This window comes from Phaethon aethereus (genome assembly GCF_964289735.1).
Source record: "Phaethon aethereus genome assembly, chromosome: 2".
NCBI classification, from domain to species: Eukaryota; Metazoa; Chordata; class Aves; order Phaethontiformes; family Phaethontidae; genus Phaethon; species Phaethon aethereus.
This window is the reverse complement of record NC_138582.1, coordinates 115,652,626-115,672,191: the sequence shown is the minus strand read 5'-3', so window position 1 is coordinate 115,672,191 and position 19,566 is coordinate 115,652,626. Positions and strand designations below refer to the sequence as shown.

Sequence of the window (19,566 nt, the reverse complement as noted above, 5' to 3'; positions counted from 1 at the left end):
GCTTTGGACTTTCCAACTAGGAAAACATTTTCTAATGCAAATAATATTTTATTAATGCCAGAACTCTGAATAATTCTGACAAGCAAACTGCTATTATTTCGTATATATGCACATAAGTGCCTGCCTTCCGCATCGAGAAAAATGTCATCCAGGTATAATATGCTATTTGAAAGGAAAACAGCTCTAGGAATCAGCAGTATAGTAGCTTCTTAGGAATCAAACCTTTCCAAATCCTCCCTATACTTTTAAAGGTTACTAAGGTTTAGAAAACACACGTCTGTGTTAGCAGTCTTTTATGAAAAGACTTCATCAGTGCTACTTGAAACTAGCCATTTCATTGCTGCTAATAAAAACTCTATAACAACTTGGCCCAGTGGTCCAGCTATATACCAGCAAAGAGTATTTGGGGGGGGGGGGGGGGGGAGTGGTATGAGACAGATGTGGCACAGTAGGCTTCTGAGATGACTGGAAAAAGGATGCGGTGACTCACTGAACATGCGTCTCATGTCAGTCAACATCACCTGGTCAAACCAGAAAGTTCCCAGACATCCCTGATAGTGAGAATCTGTAGTTCTTCAAATACCAACAAGTAGTAAAAGACAGAACAACCTAGCAGCACCTAGTCTTTCTTGTCCGGAACTAAGCCTCTCGAAGGCACAGAAAAGTATGTTCCTTGTTTAACAGTTGTTTGAAATTTGTCAGGAGTCTTTTGAGGCTTTCTTTTAAGAGCCAATTACACTCTAGAAAAGTGCTTAAATCAGAGATGAAAAAGAATTTTATTGTGCATGGTTGTTTAATATGTCTTTGAAATTAGAAACTATGTTTCTGTGTTTTTCTTAAAAGCAAATAAACTTTGTTGCCTAATATTGTTGTCAAATTAGGGTGCATAGGGCAATTTTTTACAGAAAAGGTCAGTAATCGTTCCAAACACACATTATCTTTTCTAAATAATCACAAGATGTAGTCTGCATTTAAACAGCAAATGTTACCAAACTCAGATGGTGAAACAGTTAGGAAAAGAAAAAAAAAGAATTGTTTTGATGATTTTGATAGTTCTGTATAATGTCACAAATAATTTTGTTCAAAAATGTTTGAAAATGCCACATGTGAATTCACTTAGCTAAATTACAGTCAGGTCCCTTACTTGATCTTTCACAAAAATAGGCTCAGAGTTCCTACAAGGTCTGGTAAAAAGAAAAAAAAGGATTGGAAACTTTGCCCTTCCATTGACCAACAATGCTGCGTTAAATACTATAGGAGCAATGTCCTTCATTCTCCCTTAATGAGATCTTTCTCCCTCTAGAATTTTGCAGATTTCAATTTTTTTTGAGAAAACACACAGAATATGATAGGACCCTACCAAGTCAAGAGAAACTGACTATTTGTTATGCCTAGATGACTGTGACAAAACAGTATTCAATCACAGCCCTTTGCCTCATTAAGAGGTCACATTAACAAACTCTTACTGAAATCAGTGACATTCAAGAGGGCCACTAAGGTACCTTAAATGTAGTACCTTTATAGTTGGTCACGAAATACAACTGACAGACAACAGCATACCCACTCTCTAGAAAATTGAAAACCAACATGCATTTGAAGAGTAATGAAGATGTAGAAAGATCATTCAGTCTAAGGATGTGGCTGACATCCTTCTCAAAAGAAGGTACATGGGCAACATAACTGCTAGTGAAAAATTCAAAAGAGAAGGCAGAAAAAATTGTAGTGCAAGAAACAGCTGATGAAGTACATCGGCTTTATACTTTAACTGAAATAAATTTAATCTACAGCATACTTGTTTGTGACTGGACAAGCACGCATTTGACTTCTGTGAGCTAACAGCATTCAAGAAACAAATGGCTGGACCATAGAAGACCTTCTGTAGCTGAACCCATACTTCCAACTAAACTTTTTACATTATTCTGCACTAAGCTACAAGCTTGAAAGAATAATTCAATGAAATGGTCATGCCTTCCTCAGTTTTGAGCTTATAAAAATTAATCGTATATGATACTACAAGTGTTTAAAACTCCCATATTTCATCCACACTCCAAACAACATCTCTAGTAATAGCAAATGCCTTCCACATCCATCTGACCCCTTTGTTTAAGTAAAAATTTAAGCAACTCTCCCTTCAAAGGAAAATTAGATACAGTGGATACAAAGATTATGTGCAAGACACCTATGAGAGGGTTTTTTTGGTTTCAGTTGTGTCAAACAAGAAACTTTTCTAGACCTATGGAGTAACAGTCCTGACAGCACAATGTTTGCTGGTCTAGGCAATATACCTCACTTGTCATCCAGTGACAAAGATACTCAGGTACACCATGATTCCTGCCAAGGAAGGGTCCTAATCTTCAATAGTTCCACAGTTCCCCTTGGAAAAACTCCAGTTCACAAATAACTTAATAAGCACAGTACCAGATTATCATAAGACATACTTTTCACGCCTTTATTACATCCAAAAAGACAGACTCAAAAGGCCAGTTGAGTTACTCCCACAACTACTGTAAAAACCTCTGGATTTCTGAATCATCTGCAGTTAAAATGAAGAGACAGGTAGACAGAAGCAGAAGGGCTATTCAATTGGGTGTAGACAGCCATGTCTTAAGAGCAAAATTCCAAAGGATGCAACTTTTCTCTGTTTTTTTTTTCCATTGGGCAGAGCTAGGGGTTAACTTAGAGTATTTAAGCTATAGGACTGCACCACCCATTTGGGTGGAAGGTCCCATGGAGGGGAAGGAAACCTGTCCCCTGCATAGACACTAGTTCCTACCAAAGCCTTAATATTTTACTTTGGTTTTTGGAGCCTACATTTATAGCAGCCCGCTTGGTTTTGTACAAAACACGGGATTTCAAGCTTCAAATTTAACAGCCACAGTGACACCCTGCAAATACTAACACGCAGCTAACCAGATCTTTACTCTAAATTCTGTTGCTTCATTTCATTTCCCAACTAAGTCTTCTTTCATAGTCTGACAGTGACAACTAAAATGATGTAGTTAAAGTAATAAACAGGGAATTTTAAGTAGCCTGTCAAAATAAGTGACATTTATATCATCTTAGTCTTAAACTCTCATGTAAAGTTCCATTCAAAGTAACAACTTCATTATACAATCAAACGCTAAAAGTTACCTTCCCCATTGAAAGATGCTGCATTATCTCTCACAGCAGCTAGTGGGCTCTGCATCGTTTCCATCAACAGCATGTAGTGCTTAACAACAGCTGCTTCTTCATTAGAAATATGCTTTTCTTCTTAGCAATTAAACTTTTTCAAAAGCACATCAAGTCAAACAGAAACCTCTGACATTTTATTTGCAACCTGCTGAGTTATCAACAAAACCAACAGGCCACTGACTGACCTTCAAGCAAGCAACACACTTGCTCCAGAGGCTGGTGAGCGCTGTAACTTTAATAAACCCAAGGGCAAAAATAACACAACAGAAGGAACTCCACTTTAATTTTTCGAAGTAGCAGAGATGACCTTTGATGAGTGATTTTGGATTTCTGCTGCTCAGATTAAAAAAAAAAACATGAAGAAATATTTAGTGCTACACAATGTGAGACAATTAGAAAAAAATGGCAAGGCCAGGAAAGAAATTTGTGGTAAAAAGAAATGCTGCAAGAAGGGGTCTCTACTTATTTCATTCTTTCTGAAATTCCAGCAGTCTTGAATAGCTCACAAACATTGCATGCTAAAAGGACTTCAATTTCTTTGCACTAACGGAAGCTTTAAAACACCACTTACATTGTTTTCTAGGCCCATGCATCACCCCTGAAACACCACCAATGTGTTAAACATTTAAACCCCCCTACTCATAAAATAGACAATGTTTCCCCTTCTCACAGAATATCACTGGCACCAGCCAAGATTTCTTACCATTTTTGCTATAAGCTTGATGTTTATTAGAAGACCAGAATGGGGGCAGGTTTTCTTGCCCTTTGAAAGGTTTTTGATTTGTTACTTAACTAAACATGTTTATACAGCTTTCTTCATATCTACAAGTCCTTAATCCACAAGATGTCAGTTGAGGCAATAATTATATTAATAAATTGTAGACAGTCTAAGAAGAAGAGAAAGATGGAGAGGCATTTGGAATTAACATGCTGTGAATCAGTCCTGCATCATCCTCTGTCAGTGGCATTAGCAGGCTTCCCCCCCCCCGCCTCTTGTTGCCTTTGAGTAATAATTTTCAATGCGTTTGACACATTTCATCTCACTCAATGCACTGAACCCTAATACAAGAGAACACCAGTTTGTCAAACATACGTTATTTGAGGATGCATATCCGTTAATCTCAGGCGGCTGACATTGTCAAAGACAGCCACACTGGCAAGAGCTAAAAACACACTAGGCAAAGAGGAAGGAGGGATCATGCAAGAGCAAAAGCATGGCTGCTGAGATACCAGCACCACCCAAGACCAAAGCCCCCAAATTCCTGCCTCTCAATTCCTTCCAAACCAAAAGTCTCTACCACCCGTTTCAAAGCACACACTGAATCAATTTTTAAAAAGGGTAGCAAGGAGAACCCTGGGAATTACCAACCCTCACCTCTGTGCCTGGGAAGATCATGAAGCAGATCCTCCTAGAAGCTGTGCTAAGGCACAGGGAGGGCAGGCAGGTGATTCAAGACAGCCAGCATGGCTTCACCAAGGGAAAGGCCTCCCTGCCCAGCCTAGTGGCCTTCTATGATGGAGTGACCATATCGGTGGACAAGGGAAGAGCTATGGATGTCATCTATCTGGACTTCTGTAAGGTCTTTGACATGGTCTCCCACAACATAACTCTCTCTAAATTGGAGAGATACGGATTTGGAGGTACTTGGGGGTACTGGTGGAGGAAAAGCTGGACATGAGCCAGCAATGTGCACTCGCAGCCCAGAAGGTCAATCATCTCCTGGGCTGCATCCAAAGCAGTGTGGCCAGCAGGTCAAGGGAGGTGATGCTGCCCCTCTGCTCTGCTCTGGGGAGACCCCAGCTGGAGTACTGCATCCAGCTCTGGAGCCCTCAGCACAGGAAAGACATGGACCTGTTGGAGCGGGTCCAGAGGGCAGCCACAAAAATAATCAGAAGGATGGAACACCTCTCATATGAGGACAGGCTGACAGAGTTGGGGTTGTTCAGCCTGGAGAAGAGAAAGCTCCAGGGAGACCTTACTGCAGCCTTCCAGTACTTAAAGGGGGCTTCACAAGAAAGATGGAGACAGACTTTTTAGCAGGGCCTATTGCGGTAGGACAAAGAGTAACGGTTTTAAACCAAAAGAAGGGAGATTTAGACTGAATACAAGGAAGAAGCATTTCACAATGAGGCTGCTGAAACAGGGGCACAGGTTTCCCAGAGAGGTGGTAGATGCCCCATCCCTGGAAACAGGCTGGACAGGGCTCTGAGGAACCTGATCTAGTGGAAGATGTCCCTGCTCATTGCAGGGGCTTAGACTAGATGATCTTTAAAGGTCCCTTCCAACCCAAACTATTCTGTGGTTCTATGATTTCCACTGCTGTTGACAAGAGGAGCTGCAAACCTGAAAAGACTTTTCATCCACCTGGCAGAGGATCCATTAGATACTTTTAAGAGCAGGATGAGAGCAAGATTGTCTTCTGAAAAGACTTCTCAGTTGTCTACACTAGTTTCACAGAGGCCTCTGTGAATATTTATGGGTCAAAGTAGAGCACATGGAAGTCTTTGCAGCACTAGGGCCAGTATTTGCAATTCAGAATACCCACATTGCTTTGCTGTTATGGACATTACAGAGTGAAGTCCTAAAAGGTTTTTTTAAACAACCACCAAACAAAAAAGCATGTTACAATATCAGAACTTCTAAGTTGTCAGTCTTTACATTTATGCATTCAGTCTTCAACAGGAGGGCCACCATTCAAAAATTGGCCATTTTGGAGATTATGCAATTTATCTGTGAGTTTTCCCCCTCAAAGTTCACAGGAGCTGGACACATGATGAAGTAATTATGCTGCATATCCTCTGAGATCAGCCTCAATTTCTGTTTTACCATTTGACTCAAATCCAGATGTAAGCCAATATGGAAAATATAGAATTATGGAAACAAAATTCTTATTTCTTCCATTTCCAAGCCCATTTACGTTATTGAACACTGTTACCTGAGATTAGGAAAGAAACGGAAATCAAGAGGACTACTGTAGCAGCAATGGTATTTTCTACATATATTTAATATGAACTTGCCATCAAAATACATTTTAAAAAAAAGCTTAAAATAAAAACCTCTCTCTCCATTCTGGTTTATTTCAGACTAACACTATTTCAGATCTAGTGACTTAAAGTTTCCTGTGTATGGTTTGGTTTTCCTATTTACACATTTAAAAGCTTAGATGTGTAGAAAAGTAATTTTTATATTCCCCAACTTGGCTTTAAAAAAAAAAACAACCCTGAAAAACACAGAGAAAGGCTGAGATGCTGAACAATTCCTTGAATTACATAACTGATTTCTTCCAGACAAAGGGTTTCACTTTCCTATCCTGACTATTCGTTTCTGCGATCTCACAACGCAGGAAACATCTGCTGAAAAGAAAAAACCACAGAAGAGTCACTCCCCAGGTACACTGTTTACTGCAAACAATTAAAAGATTTCAGTGGTAATATTGCTTGCTCTTTAACGAGAAACTATTTTATTTACCCAGAACAATTTTTATACACTACTGATTTCCAGAAATTAGTAACACCACACACCACATAACCTCTCCTATTTACAACTTCAAGGTAAAACCATGCAGAAGGAATTTGCTCATTTTAGACCCAACAAAGAACCAGAGAAAATACTCTTCACCCCAGCACATTTACAAGGAATGCTTTGCATCTGTAGGACTTCGGGAAGTGACTCACTTTCTTCCTAGGAAGGGTTAAGTTTTATTTGGGGTTTACAACATGGCAGTGCTCTAATGCAAATCCCCTAGGAGGAGAGACAGTAAACAGGCATTGATAGGAGAGAACAGAAGGAAGACCCCACCAAACATTTGGTTGTGATGCTTCTAGTCTACAGTCCAAGACCTTGAAAAGTTCAGGTTTGAAGGGAAATATTCTGACATACAGCAGCCAGTTCAGAATAAACTATCTACAGGATCAACAGTGGACAACATTCATTCAGAGAAATTCAGTTTAAGCAGCCAAGGATGTCACAGAGCTGCTTTGTTTCCCTCATAGGGAGCCCATACTGTTCTACAACACTTAGTAGTTCCTCAGAAAACTTTTCTTTTAAAGGTAAGTCATCTTACTTCAAAATAAATTTTCTTCAAACTATAAAAAAGAAAAAAAAGAAGCACCCTTTCCACCTGATCCATGATATAATTTATCTGTTGCACTGGAGATACATACATTACAAAAAGAGACAGAAACATTAAGAATAGAATCCAAGAAACATTTCTTTTTCCTATTCTCCAACTCAAAAAGCAGTTCATATTCAAACAATAGGTTAAAAGAAAATCATTGCCATCCTTACAAGAAGACATGGCACAAAAATCTTCATCCTGAAGCAGGTCAAGTTTGGAAAAGAAATAACCAAGTAAGCACTGTAGAGCAGAAGGTAGTTTATATAGCCCAACCCTAACTTCATCATGAGAAACCATCCTCCCAGCAGGCACTGGTAGGACTTTTTAATAAACAGAAGCAAAGAAAAGAATAGCAGATTTGGGTGGATGGATATAAAAAGGACACAAGGATTTTGTTTTATAGTCTTTATTAGACAACAGGTTCCCTTGTTCCTTGCTCTACACCTAGGCAGTGCCCCAAGTCTTTACAGAAAGAGGAAGATTTCACCTTTTGGAACTACCGTGGGACAACAAGGCATTGGTGACACACTTAGGGGAAAAAAAAAAGGCAGTTCTACAAATTATGTCTTCCAAGTACCTGACACGGGGTACAACAAACACAAGCCTGAGACATTTAATGCCTGAATCAATAGAAAATCACAATGTCATTTGAGTCTTTGAGTCAGCTTTTTACTGCAAAGATGGAAGAGAACAATTCAGATAGATAGACTTTCATCTGGCCTGCCCCAAATAGATTACTTCAGAGAGAAAAAGACTGTGTCTTTAGAAAGTAGCGTACATGTAAACTAATCAGAACTGTAAGGGAGACACCAAAAGCTTCTCCTCTTTTGAAATGCAGTCAGCATCTCCCCTGTGGGGCTGATGAACATACAAAGTTAAAAGAAACAGAAGAACATAATTAGCTTGTCTTTCATTAATATCCAGTAGGGTCATTGTCAATCTGACCAATACTATATAAAATTTCCTCCAAAGGTTGTGCCTAGGAGTCTAGGTTTTGCCTGTGACTTCCTCCCGCCCCCTCTTACACAATTGCATAATTAGATTTTTCAAAAATATCAACAAAACCTTTCACCCCTCCCATGCAGGTAGCTGTGTCAGCTTTAGAACATACGTTCTCTTTGCAAACATTCCAACATCTTGTGATGGATACTCTGACAAGTGCTGACACTGCTATGAAAACAATGCTTGGCTACTAGATTTTGTGACAATGCCAGGAGAAAAAAAACCAGCTAATTCTCTTCTTCCCACCTCCCATGAAAGACAGGGAATTTAAAAATGAGATACTAAAAAACAAAACAAAAAATAATCAACAAACATCCACAATTAAAAAGAACATTTAATACTCTAGAACAGACCTTTAAACTGAGCATTTCATTCATCCTCTAATATCAGGAACCACAATAAGGAAAATGTCTGCTGCTTCTTCAATCAATACAATCCCTTAAGAGTCCAAGCTTCAAAACATTCACATAAAATATTAGCGTTATATATTTGCAGTAGATAAAATGAACCAGTAAGGCAATCAATCAATTTTCAATTACTTGTGGCAACTAAATAAGATGATTGTGCACACACTAACAACTGACAATAGTCACCTAATGAGTAGGATCATGCCTTATGGTAGTCACGAGCCTCTGGGGTACATAATTAATAATAGCCATTCACAATCAGAAATACATATTTCCTCTTCTGTCTTCACAAAGAAAGTTTATTACATGTAAACTGAGATGTGCTCATCACAAAACCATCCAGTGCAACTTCTTTTTGGAACGACCATACACTGCTTCTTATGGGGAGGGAGTTCATGAAATGCATTAGTAAAATTACAGGTGTAGCAAGAGCATTAATTTATTTATTACTTAGTACATCGCAGCATTTTCACATCCCAGTCGATGTGTTCTGAATAATGCCATACTTACAACATCAAACTTCTGTGTGATGTTCCCCTGGACATCAAGTAAATAAACTTTGCCATAATGCGTTCCCAGTGCCAAAAACTGTAAAAGAAAGAGACTGATTACGTAAACACAAAGACACCAAAACTGTAACTACAGCAATGCTAAATGAACTCTTGGATGTTTAGCAGATTAATGATTAGCAGCACCCAGGTTAAAAAAAAAAAGCATTCTATAGACAAAGCTTATTTTAACTGCACCTAAAGAATAAAACAGGGCTTCAAGCCCGTATTACTGTGATAGTGCAAGTTAGCTGTCAGAATGAGTCATGAGGACCCTCATTCACTGACAACTAATGGTGTGTCTGCAGTCCGTACACACTGCCTGATGGACTGTGGCAGCAAATTAAAAATGCAGCGTGAAAGCAAGGACTAACACAGACCTGAAATAATTTCTGGATCCTTTCTGCAGCTTTGTTCCAATCATAATGTTTTAGTTTGGGCTTTATTTTTTAATTCTTTGTCTTTAACATAAAAACAAAATGTTCAAACACAGCAGAAGGCCACTGGTAAGCCACTGGTAAAATACTGCTGAATTATGGAAGGTCTCTGACAGTGCATTTAAGCACACAGATAACCATTGGCTTTGCTTCCCCTCATGTAGTAACATTCCTACATTGAACACTCTCAAGACAAATACACTGTTCCTTGGAAATCTCAGGAGTTTCATTCTAAAAAATAGTAGCAAAATAAAGAAATCTCCACACAAATACATGCTATCACAAACTTATTTTGATACAAACAAGAAGGGAATTGATTCTGAGAGATCTGCTGTTAATTGAACCATGTGAACTACACCTAAACAGAAAAGGAAGAACTTCGGTACTACTTGATTTATGACAGAGGTTTCTTTTATTCCCCCTCCTTTCAGCATTACTCAAATAGCCTAGGCTCCTCAATTCTCTGTATTTCACTGCATGTGAGCATGCTTCATTGCAACCTATAATGAAATGCTCAAATTTACAGGCACTGCTAAGCGTGTCAGTCAGGCAGCACAATCTTTAAAAAATAACCTTACAGAAAGTCAAGGTTTAAAAGGATTTATCAAAATGGAATTGCTTAAAATGAAATTTCAGTTCAGGCACTTAAAATATGAAGCTACATTAAAAGGAGTCAAAAAAGGGAAAGAAGGAGTTCATTAGAAATTCATCCCCTGCAATGCCTTTCACTCCTGCAAGGTTGCCTTTTTTCAGGAAGAAAAAAGTCCCCTGGGTAAAAAAATCAATACTGGTTAATAAAACATCAGGTGTGCAGACATAACTAGGTATGACTATTCCACTGCACAGGCCTGCTTGAATGCACCAGGTGCCATGACGATTAGTCATCCAGTGCAGACAGCAAGCCTGGTGAAAATATGATGCTTTAGCAGGAAAGAAAAAAATAATTCTGGTGGGAAATTAGGCTGATACAAGAACCCAGATTTTCAGGACTCCCAGCAAAGTTAATCAGAGGCATATTTTACATAGTACTGTATAATTTTGGTAATGATGACTCTTTAGAAGGGCTTTTCCTGCTCTTGTGGCAGGGAGGGAACAAAAACCCACCACAAAAAACAGAACAAAACAGAAAACACCCTTGCAAAACCTATAACCCAGCTTCATTTTTAATCTCTCTGTTCTAAGAGACCTATTCCTAAAAGACTCCAGTACCTGGCTTCTAACAATATTGATCCTTCTCATAAATAGTGTATCTAGTTTGCTGGAAAACTGTAAGTGCTGGGATACTTAAACAGCTTTCCTGTATTGTCACTTTTTGTGACACTATAGTTAAAAGCTCTATTTGTGCACATCCTTATAGAAAAATCTCGTTTATCCTTTCAGCTTTCAAAATTTACCTGAGGCTCAGGAAAAAAAAGTAACACAAACAGGCCACAGACCAGGAGGAAATGCTTGCCAATTTTCCAAATATCTGTGTAATTCTAAGTTGTCAAAAACATTTTAAGAAGACTTATTGTTTTCATTCACACAGTTAAAATACAAGCCTCATCTTAAGAGCCTCTTGAGCCATGGCAACAGTCCTTTGAGTAAAAGAAACACAACACAAGTCAATCTAAAAATATAGCCAAATAATAGACATAGATCCCTCAACAATAACTGTTCAGAAGGTATTACTGTCTGTGAAAAATCATACATTCAGAAAACAGCTATTGTGTTTTACATACTAATAGTTACTTGACAAATCATTAATTCGTACTTTCAGATGCTCTTCAGCATTCCTCAGTATTTTAAAATGTTCTGCGGCATTTATAAAGGAGAAAACTCAGAAAATAAAAAGGCAATTGTTTAAATCAATTAAGAAACATATGAAGTTTCTTCCTTGTAAGAACAAAGGAATGATTCTTTGTAAAATTTCTTTACTTTGCGTTGTCCATCACTTTCTTACTTTCATTCTCTTGTATGTCTCAAACCTTACCAGTATTAGAGCACATGCATTCCCTCTCCTTAAACATATTTAACATATTGGATCAGGGAAGGGGAACAGGGAAGCGTTAGTATGATACCCCCTCAAATAAAACAAGCAAATGAAAAAGAAATATTGTAAATACTTGCTTCTACACTGTACTAAGAGAAAAACAGCTGAATATATTCCACATCTGAATATATTCTAAGCTGGCCCCTAGCATGATCAAGTCTGTCTTCGATGATTCAGGCTGTACAAATAACCACAGTATATGCCAATTTCCTTTCTGAATAAAAGAAAGTTGAGACTGTATCCCAATTCTTGATCATAATACTGTCCATAACTAAAATCGAGTGAGCATTTTCCAAGTAGCTTATGTAAACGTGCCATTTAACAAATCACTGCACCTTGAATTCTCACCTCATTTTCTCACTGAGAAAGTACGGACTGTCCAACACAGGTTTACCATGAACTTCGTTTACATTAGTGTTGGCTTACACTGCACTTCTAGATTTGGCAGCACATTTACACAGAAATATACTGATGCATTATAAGCACAGATAAATATATAAAATGAAGCAGAAGTTCTCTCTCTGCCACAAAGTCACAATATACCTTTTCATGCACTGTCATGCAGCTGGCTGCATCCTTCTGAAGAATTTCAGTCACTCCATTAGAAAGCCTTTCATACTTCAGCTTAGGTTCTTCTTCACTCTCATCTTCCTAAATTTTTACAAGTGTAAGGAAAAAGGAGCAAGAGAAAAAACAAACAAATGTTTAGAAGTTTATTTTAAATAAAAACAAATTAGAAGATCCCCCAAAACAATCACACAGCAACAGGCAAAGATGGATCACTGCTATCTCTTAACAACAGCCATTGGAATCAGAAGCCAAACTTCCACATTTTTATCACTGGAGGGGGCTTGAGTTGTGCTTTTTTGTTATTAATTTCTCTTTTTACTCCAGAGTTCTGGGTGCAAACATAGACTGTATTAGCAGCATATCAATTCAGCTGTAAGAGGCACTTAGTTGATATCTATAAAGCAGGAAAACATGTACATGTGTACTTTGTTACACAATCATTCCCAATTCAGAAGAAAAATATAAAAGGGATGGATATGGAAAAACAGATGATGATAAAATAAAGTGTGCCACTGTAGCCACAGTTAACTCTAAGCTGAAGCATGCAGGTTTCAAGAAAGTTCAAGACCTTTATAAGATGCTGCACTTCTGTAGGAAGAATAGAGGCAAAATGCTGTGAACAAAAATAAAAAGAATCCACTAGGAATAAGTTAATTGTAATAAAATGCACCTATGTGTTTATGTTTAAAAAAATATAAATACGTTGTTGCAAAACTGTCTGGGAAAAGGATCTGGATACAGCATATTCCTATGGATCACCTATATCATCTGCATGTTAGGAACTTTTTCTGGTAAACAGCGAAGCTTTCCTTTGTTTTTCTTTTCAAGCATGTTAGGTATTATCACCCAATCGCTACTTAAATGCAAAGAAAGATGATGCATCAAGTGGCACACAGTGAAGAGAAAGGAGATAGAGCTAAAACACACAAGCGGCAAATCCATTGATCAAAAAACACCCAACACGTTTATCTCTTAGGAAAGAAAATCCAAGGTGCAAAATAGCTCTCTGGTCGCAGGCACCTATCTGTAACAGATGGTCAACTGAAATACAACGCCAGAGAGAGCTTCCATAAGCTTCAGTAAGCCTCAGTTAATACTATACATGCACAGACATAAACAAACTCATATATATCCCTCAGTCCTCACTGGAAAACAGTACACCCACAATAATAGTCTCCCACACTCACTATTAGTTCTAACTAACATATCAACGTTGAGTGTTTCCCACATAAATCATGTCTTTCATTCCTAAGCAACCAGCATGTACCAGTGTGGTGTTCTAGTACAGGAGCCCTTTACTTCCCACCAGCCACTGCTTTCCAATCCCTGGAACAGAACATAAAAATGCACAGTGTCAGCCTATGGCAGAAGGACTGTATTTGTGCAACGTTTTCTGGTAGCTAATGATGTGAAAAATATACCTGGAAGAGAGACATGCTAATTTGTTAATAAAACATATTTTAAATTGCCTTTGAAGTACTAAGCCAGTCTTTACCAAGTTAAATATTATGGCCATTTACCATGCTTGCTACCATCACATACAATAATACGTACACACCCTCATACAAAACACATAAAAGCCATACAGACCTATGGAAACACTCAATATTTAGCCCCATGCTTACATAAATACACTGCAAAGAGAGGCCCTTTCAAAATGGTATTTGAGAGTTTTATGACAGAATATAAATGAGATTAATATAGGGATGTCAGCAGTCCATGACGTAGCAGTCTGAAGCGAGATGTCAGAATGTCCACCAAGAAACAATTTTATTCAGTAAATCTAACAATGAACAAAGTTGTTACTAAACAGAATGACTATGTCAAATTACAGGCCTGTATATAAATCAGCCAAATTCCTTGCACCTACAGATCCTTAATAAATGACTACAGGGTAGAGGGAGGAGATAAAGTCAAAGAAAAAAGCATACATGTGATGGAGGAAGGGTGCAAGGACATATGCGTCCATTTTACAGCAATTAATACATTACCACATTTTATACATTGCTTACAAAGATAACACTTGAAATGCATGGGCAATCATTGAATAAATTCATAAAAGTAAGAATTGAAATCCAGTCATCTAGATTTTGTAAGATCCATGCTGCTGGAGTCTTGACATCAAATGTGCAACCAACGTGAAAAGTTAATTCTAGTCTCGAGTAGTTTGCATAAAAGCATTCATCCATGGACCATTAAATAAAGTTACTGTAAATAAGTTTTTCCTGTCTTATTTATGAGTGAAAACTAAGTAATTTTTCCTGCACACATACAAAAAATATATACTTTCAAAAGTCAGTGCACTGAAGCATTCTGCCAAGCTTCAAAAAAGTAAATAAAATTAAAACAAAATGTTGTACTTACAAAAGTAAATAAAATGAAAATAAAATTCCAATATTAGGCACGATGATGTACCCTTTTCATGCTTTCTTGACAGATATCTTTTACGTTAAGTAAAAGTGAAGTTAAAAGGTGAATTGAAATGGGGTCGGGGAACCTTGCTGTAAACAAAATGGAAAAGGTGATTCGCAAAAATGCAAGATTTCTCTACTGCTTAAGACTCTACCTCACATATTAAATGCATATGATGATCTCTTATTCACAGTACTAGAGCTTAATCATTTTAAAGGTATTTTTCTATCAGGAAAAGCTTTTATGCCATCTGAACTTCTAAAGTAAACACAAGCCAGTGTTAATAAAAAGCAAATCAATAATTTTTGTTAAATTTTAATAATCCTGAAAACCTACAAATAAAACCATCAGCAGCCTGAGTTGAGATGACAGTTAGCTGTGTTTCTATGACAACCTAGAGGAATAGTACAAGTCCTGACTTGCAGTAAAGCTAAGATATAAACAGAGTGACATTTACCCCAGACAAGAAAACTCACAGCTAGCTTTTTTTTTTTTACAGGGGGAATCAATTTCTCAACTAACATGGATTTTTCCTAAGTGTATAGCACTTTTAATTAAAGAGAAGTCCTTTAAACCATCCTAAAGGATTCTAAACATTTGAAAATAAATTTTATAGCACTGCTTCTTGTACCACCACTTAACACTTCTTCCATATTTTCTGCCTAAAAAAACCCAAAACAAAACAAGCCCAACAACACTCAATTTTGAAATTCTTCACAAATGTATTAAGAAAAAAAGAAATGTATACTGCACAAAATGTGTAAAGTGCTCCACACATGGCAACCTTAAATTCCAAAAGGGAAGGAGACCCACAGAGCTGACAGGAGAAAGCTACCTTCATGGTGTTGCAAAATAAATAATGGTTGATTTTCAATCACAGGAATGTTAATTTGAAACTGATATTCCATTTAATTTTCTACTTGCCTTTTACTGCTAAAGCTAGCAGTCAAATTGCTAAAAATACAACTGTAAAGAACCTGTAAAGAACAAGTATCCATAAACATTTCCCACTGAAAGCACATTTCCAAGTGAATTAAATACTTTAACCAGTGAGACCAATACAAATCCCTTCCTACTAAGAACTTTTCCATTTGTCACTGGTGAACTCCTGAATTGAAAACAAACTCCCTTTCCCACACCTAACACCTAGTAGGTGTGAAACTCACTAACAACCCTTCTGGAGCAGATTTAAAAAGCCAAGGCGAGCTTCAAATGTGCAATAAGCTCCCAAAAGGCCAGTGCCACTGCGAGGGATGCTCATCCGCCTTTCTGAATGCAGGTTCACAATGTTCTTCAGATATTCTGCCCCATCCTTTCTAGCTTTGCCTACAGGAACAACTGCGGCAAAATCGTGAGTAGAAAAAAAAAAAATCTGAAATCAGTCCTCACGAAGAAAATTTCCAAAAGGAACCTGTGGGCAGTTCCCAGAATTATTCCGTTAGCCCACATTTGCTCCTGCAGCAGAGGATCTGCCCACAGGACAGTCTGTCACATGAACTACATGCTCTACTGATTGCGGATACTCTAATTATGTTACGGGCCCTGACAGCAAAGTGTCATCCTTCCCGCACGATTTGCCCCCTAAGTTTTTCAAAGCCTTTATGGAAATAAACGGTGCATACATTATAAGGCAAGTGCCCTTCCTCTTTGCTCATTTTCCAACCAGTTCCAGCTAGAATTCCAATCACTATAGATGGCCATTCCAGCCTTGTTTACACCTGCAAGTTTTGACCCTGCAAAGCATTTAAACAGAAAATACTTGAGGTCCATCATCCAAGCAATTTCAAAGGAGCTACACTCACACTCTACTACAGCAAGGCTCTGGTGTCACAGGTCTTCCTAAAAGGCCATGTCTTGAAAAAAAAGACAAAACAAACAAAAAAAACACAGCTCATTTTAATTTTTTTCATGCTTTCTTTCAAGTTCATGTCATTTTCAGAGATTATAAGAAAAATGTGAAATTAGATCATTTCCTCCTAGCTTAAAGGCCACTAAAAGTGCTCTTCCTCTGTGTATCTGAATAGATAGTTTAGAACACATTGTAAGATCTCATTAAAAAAAAAACAACAAAACACAAAAAGAAAACCCCACTCTGTTTCCAAACAGCAAACCCAACATTACTGCTAAAAAGTGAGAAGAGGCTACTTAGCAATTTGTGAGAGTTACTTTTCTTGACACTTGATACAGGTCAGATCTTTGGAAACCCACGAACCTATTAAGAAACCAGCATTTTTATTTATTTAAACAATCATCATTATCATGCAGAAGAAAAAAAATAAACTAGTCAGAATTCCAGAATTATCAGTTTACAAACTATGTGAAAATCTCAAGTCGAACCAAAGAAATCAACTCTATTTATTTTCAGGTTAAAATAAAGGTTTGCAGAACATCCTCAGTTACACAAAAATTAATAAACACATCTTTAGTGCTTTGCTGAGGGCAGTTTCACTTACTACAGAAATTCAACAACAAATGAAAAACAAGAAAAGACTTCAAGCCCCAGAATGCAGTCTCCTTGGAGAATTACTTACTTCTCTTCTATACGTACAGAAGCACAAAGTCCAGCAAAATACCCAGCAGAACTCAGTTACCAAGGTCATCTCTTACCTTTTTGGTCAAATCAAGGCTGTTCCACAAATGTCTTGACTTGATCTAAAGCATAACAATCTCCAGCTGTTAATTTTTTATGGAAATTATATTTTAATCAGGGGGTCAGATTGGTTGCTTCAAGTTTATTTTTGAGCGTCTGCAGGGCAGTAGGGTGGGTAGGATCTTTTATTTACAAATTCCCTAATTGACATGGGAGCATTGAGTACTTATCCAAGCACCTGGTAGCCTGCTGAGAAGCAGAATGGGTGAATTCTAACCACACTGATATGAAAGATGCATCATCAGCGGGGATTTACACCACTGCCTGACCCCCAAGCCATCAAACCTTTCCTCTCACCAGTGTTACCAGGGAGGCTGAGCAAATCCCAGTTTGGACAAGGGGGCCCAACAAACACCTTACAAACGTTATGATGACCATCACAAGATTTCCATGAGGAAGCAAGCACCACCCAACAATACAGAGACACAGTTGAAACTTTTGATTTAATCTTCACCTCATTACCACACCCAGGAATTTTATAACACAGGTCATAATGCCTCCTTGAGCCTGTAAAGAAATTATATGATTATTTTTCAGTCTTTATTCTCTCTAGTTAAAATCCCAGACCTTTGTTAGGATCTGACTATCTCCCGTCATTCAGAGTCAAGAGATAAATGAAGCACTGATTTACAAATGAACCTGAATTTAGGTTTGCTAACTCCCACTCCCCAAATTCTTCAGAGAAAACACTTACCTAACACCAAGTCTCTCAGACAAGCAGGTTCACTGTTCGATTAATCAGTCATCTCCAGTTCTCTCTACTCAGACCATCTTTAGGCTAAATGTGGCCCAGATAATCCAGTAATCCAGATGACCAGATACAAGTCTCCATATTCCCAGTACCACCCCAGGAGTATCTGTGTGCATTATTTCTCAATTCCTGTTTTACTGTATTTAACACAGATGTACTTTTTCTAATAGCTGTATGCTAAAACACTGAGACTTCCCATATTTTTTGTACCTAAAGGCAGTAATTAGGCCTGACAAACAGTGATTAGGCCTGACAAAGTATAGTTTCTCCACCCTGGAAATAATGCTTCGGGTTAGGCACCCTTGCTCAGCTAGGACAATGAGCAGTTTCTTCAGCCTGGTCTGGAGGGCAAGGCATGACGCAGGCACAGCCACTCTCCACTGCCGCTCTGCAGGGCTGGGTCTGCTGACTGGGCTACTCTGGGTTTTGGGATGCCCACGGAAAAGCAAAGAAGTGACTCTCCCTGCCACCACGTTACATGGGAAACAGTGTACACCAGCAGATGAAGAAAGGGAAGGAAACGTCGATCCACTTCATTTCTACCTCCAACTTCTCTCCTAAAGGTCCAGCATGAGCAACTCCCTCTCATGCACTCTGCTAGAAATCATCGCCGTTTCAACAGCGATAATCCAGGGGTGAAAGGGTGCCAAGCCATGGGAGACAAACAACAACAGCAGCAACGCACATGGCAGAAGGGTCCCACGACTGGCTCAGCCTAGACGTGCAGCTTTTGCTAAGGAACAACCAATGGACCACGCAGCCACTGTCTCACTTTGCTGCGGGCAGAGGATGACAGTGGGTAGGTGGGGAGCATAGAGCAGCCGACTGGCTACTAGCCACCCACACATGTGCTTCTGTGTTGTACACTTCAGTGGGAAAATGTCATTATCTGAAGCTTTTTCTCTCTTAATTCTATCATGCTTACTACAGCTAACCTAAAATACTGCTGCATTTCCCTGGACTTCTGGCTTTACAGAGAGAGGTTGAAGGAGGTGGCTTCTCTTCAAAACACCAGTCAATCCCACCTATAATCCAACTATCCAAAGCCAACAAGTTAAGGGTGCTATTAATCTCCACTTTTAAGACTGCAGAGTCCTGAACCCTCATAAGTAAGGGGAAGCGTAACCCAGCCTGTCCCTAACCTCCCCCTTCCAAATCTGCTCTGCTTTGTCTCCTGGCAACCCTCTGATAGACCTTTGCTGATACCCTAACTCCCCTCAAACACTTCAGCAAACCCTCCCAGCCCGGACTCCCATCCCAATTTTGGCACTTTTAATAGTCACAAAACACTCAGTCTTCATAAATACTACTCTCACCTTATGCCTGCTGGCATCAGATTGTCACTTGCACTTTAAAGAGGAGAGGTAAAAGCTTTGAACCCCATATATTACATTGGAATCGGTATAACATCTATTTGATACACGAAGGGATCCAAGAATATTTTTCAACATTTGTCCACTCTCCT

General features: G+C 38.5%; 1 protein-coding gene across 2 annotated transcripts in view; it reads right to left on the bottom strand.

Moving 5' to 3' along the window:
• VPS41 (VPS41 subunit of HOPS complex) overlaps window positions 1-19,566 on the bottom strand; it is a gene marked incomplete at its 3' end in the record, with an annotated part of 112,459 nt that overhangs the window by 79,758 nt on the left and 13,135 nt on the right. For both annotated transcript variants that reach the window (XM_082014943.1, XM_082014944.1), the window contains exons 3-4: window positions 12,262-12,369; window positions 9,212-9,289 (exon numbers count right to left, since the gene is read on the bottom strand). In XM_082014943.1, the coding sequence (XP_081871069.1) occupies window positions 9,212-9,289; window positions 12,262-12,369 (186 nt within the window). The remainder of the gene's footprint in view (window positions 1-9,211; window positions 9,290-12,261; window positions 12,370-19,566) is intronic.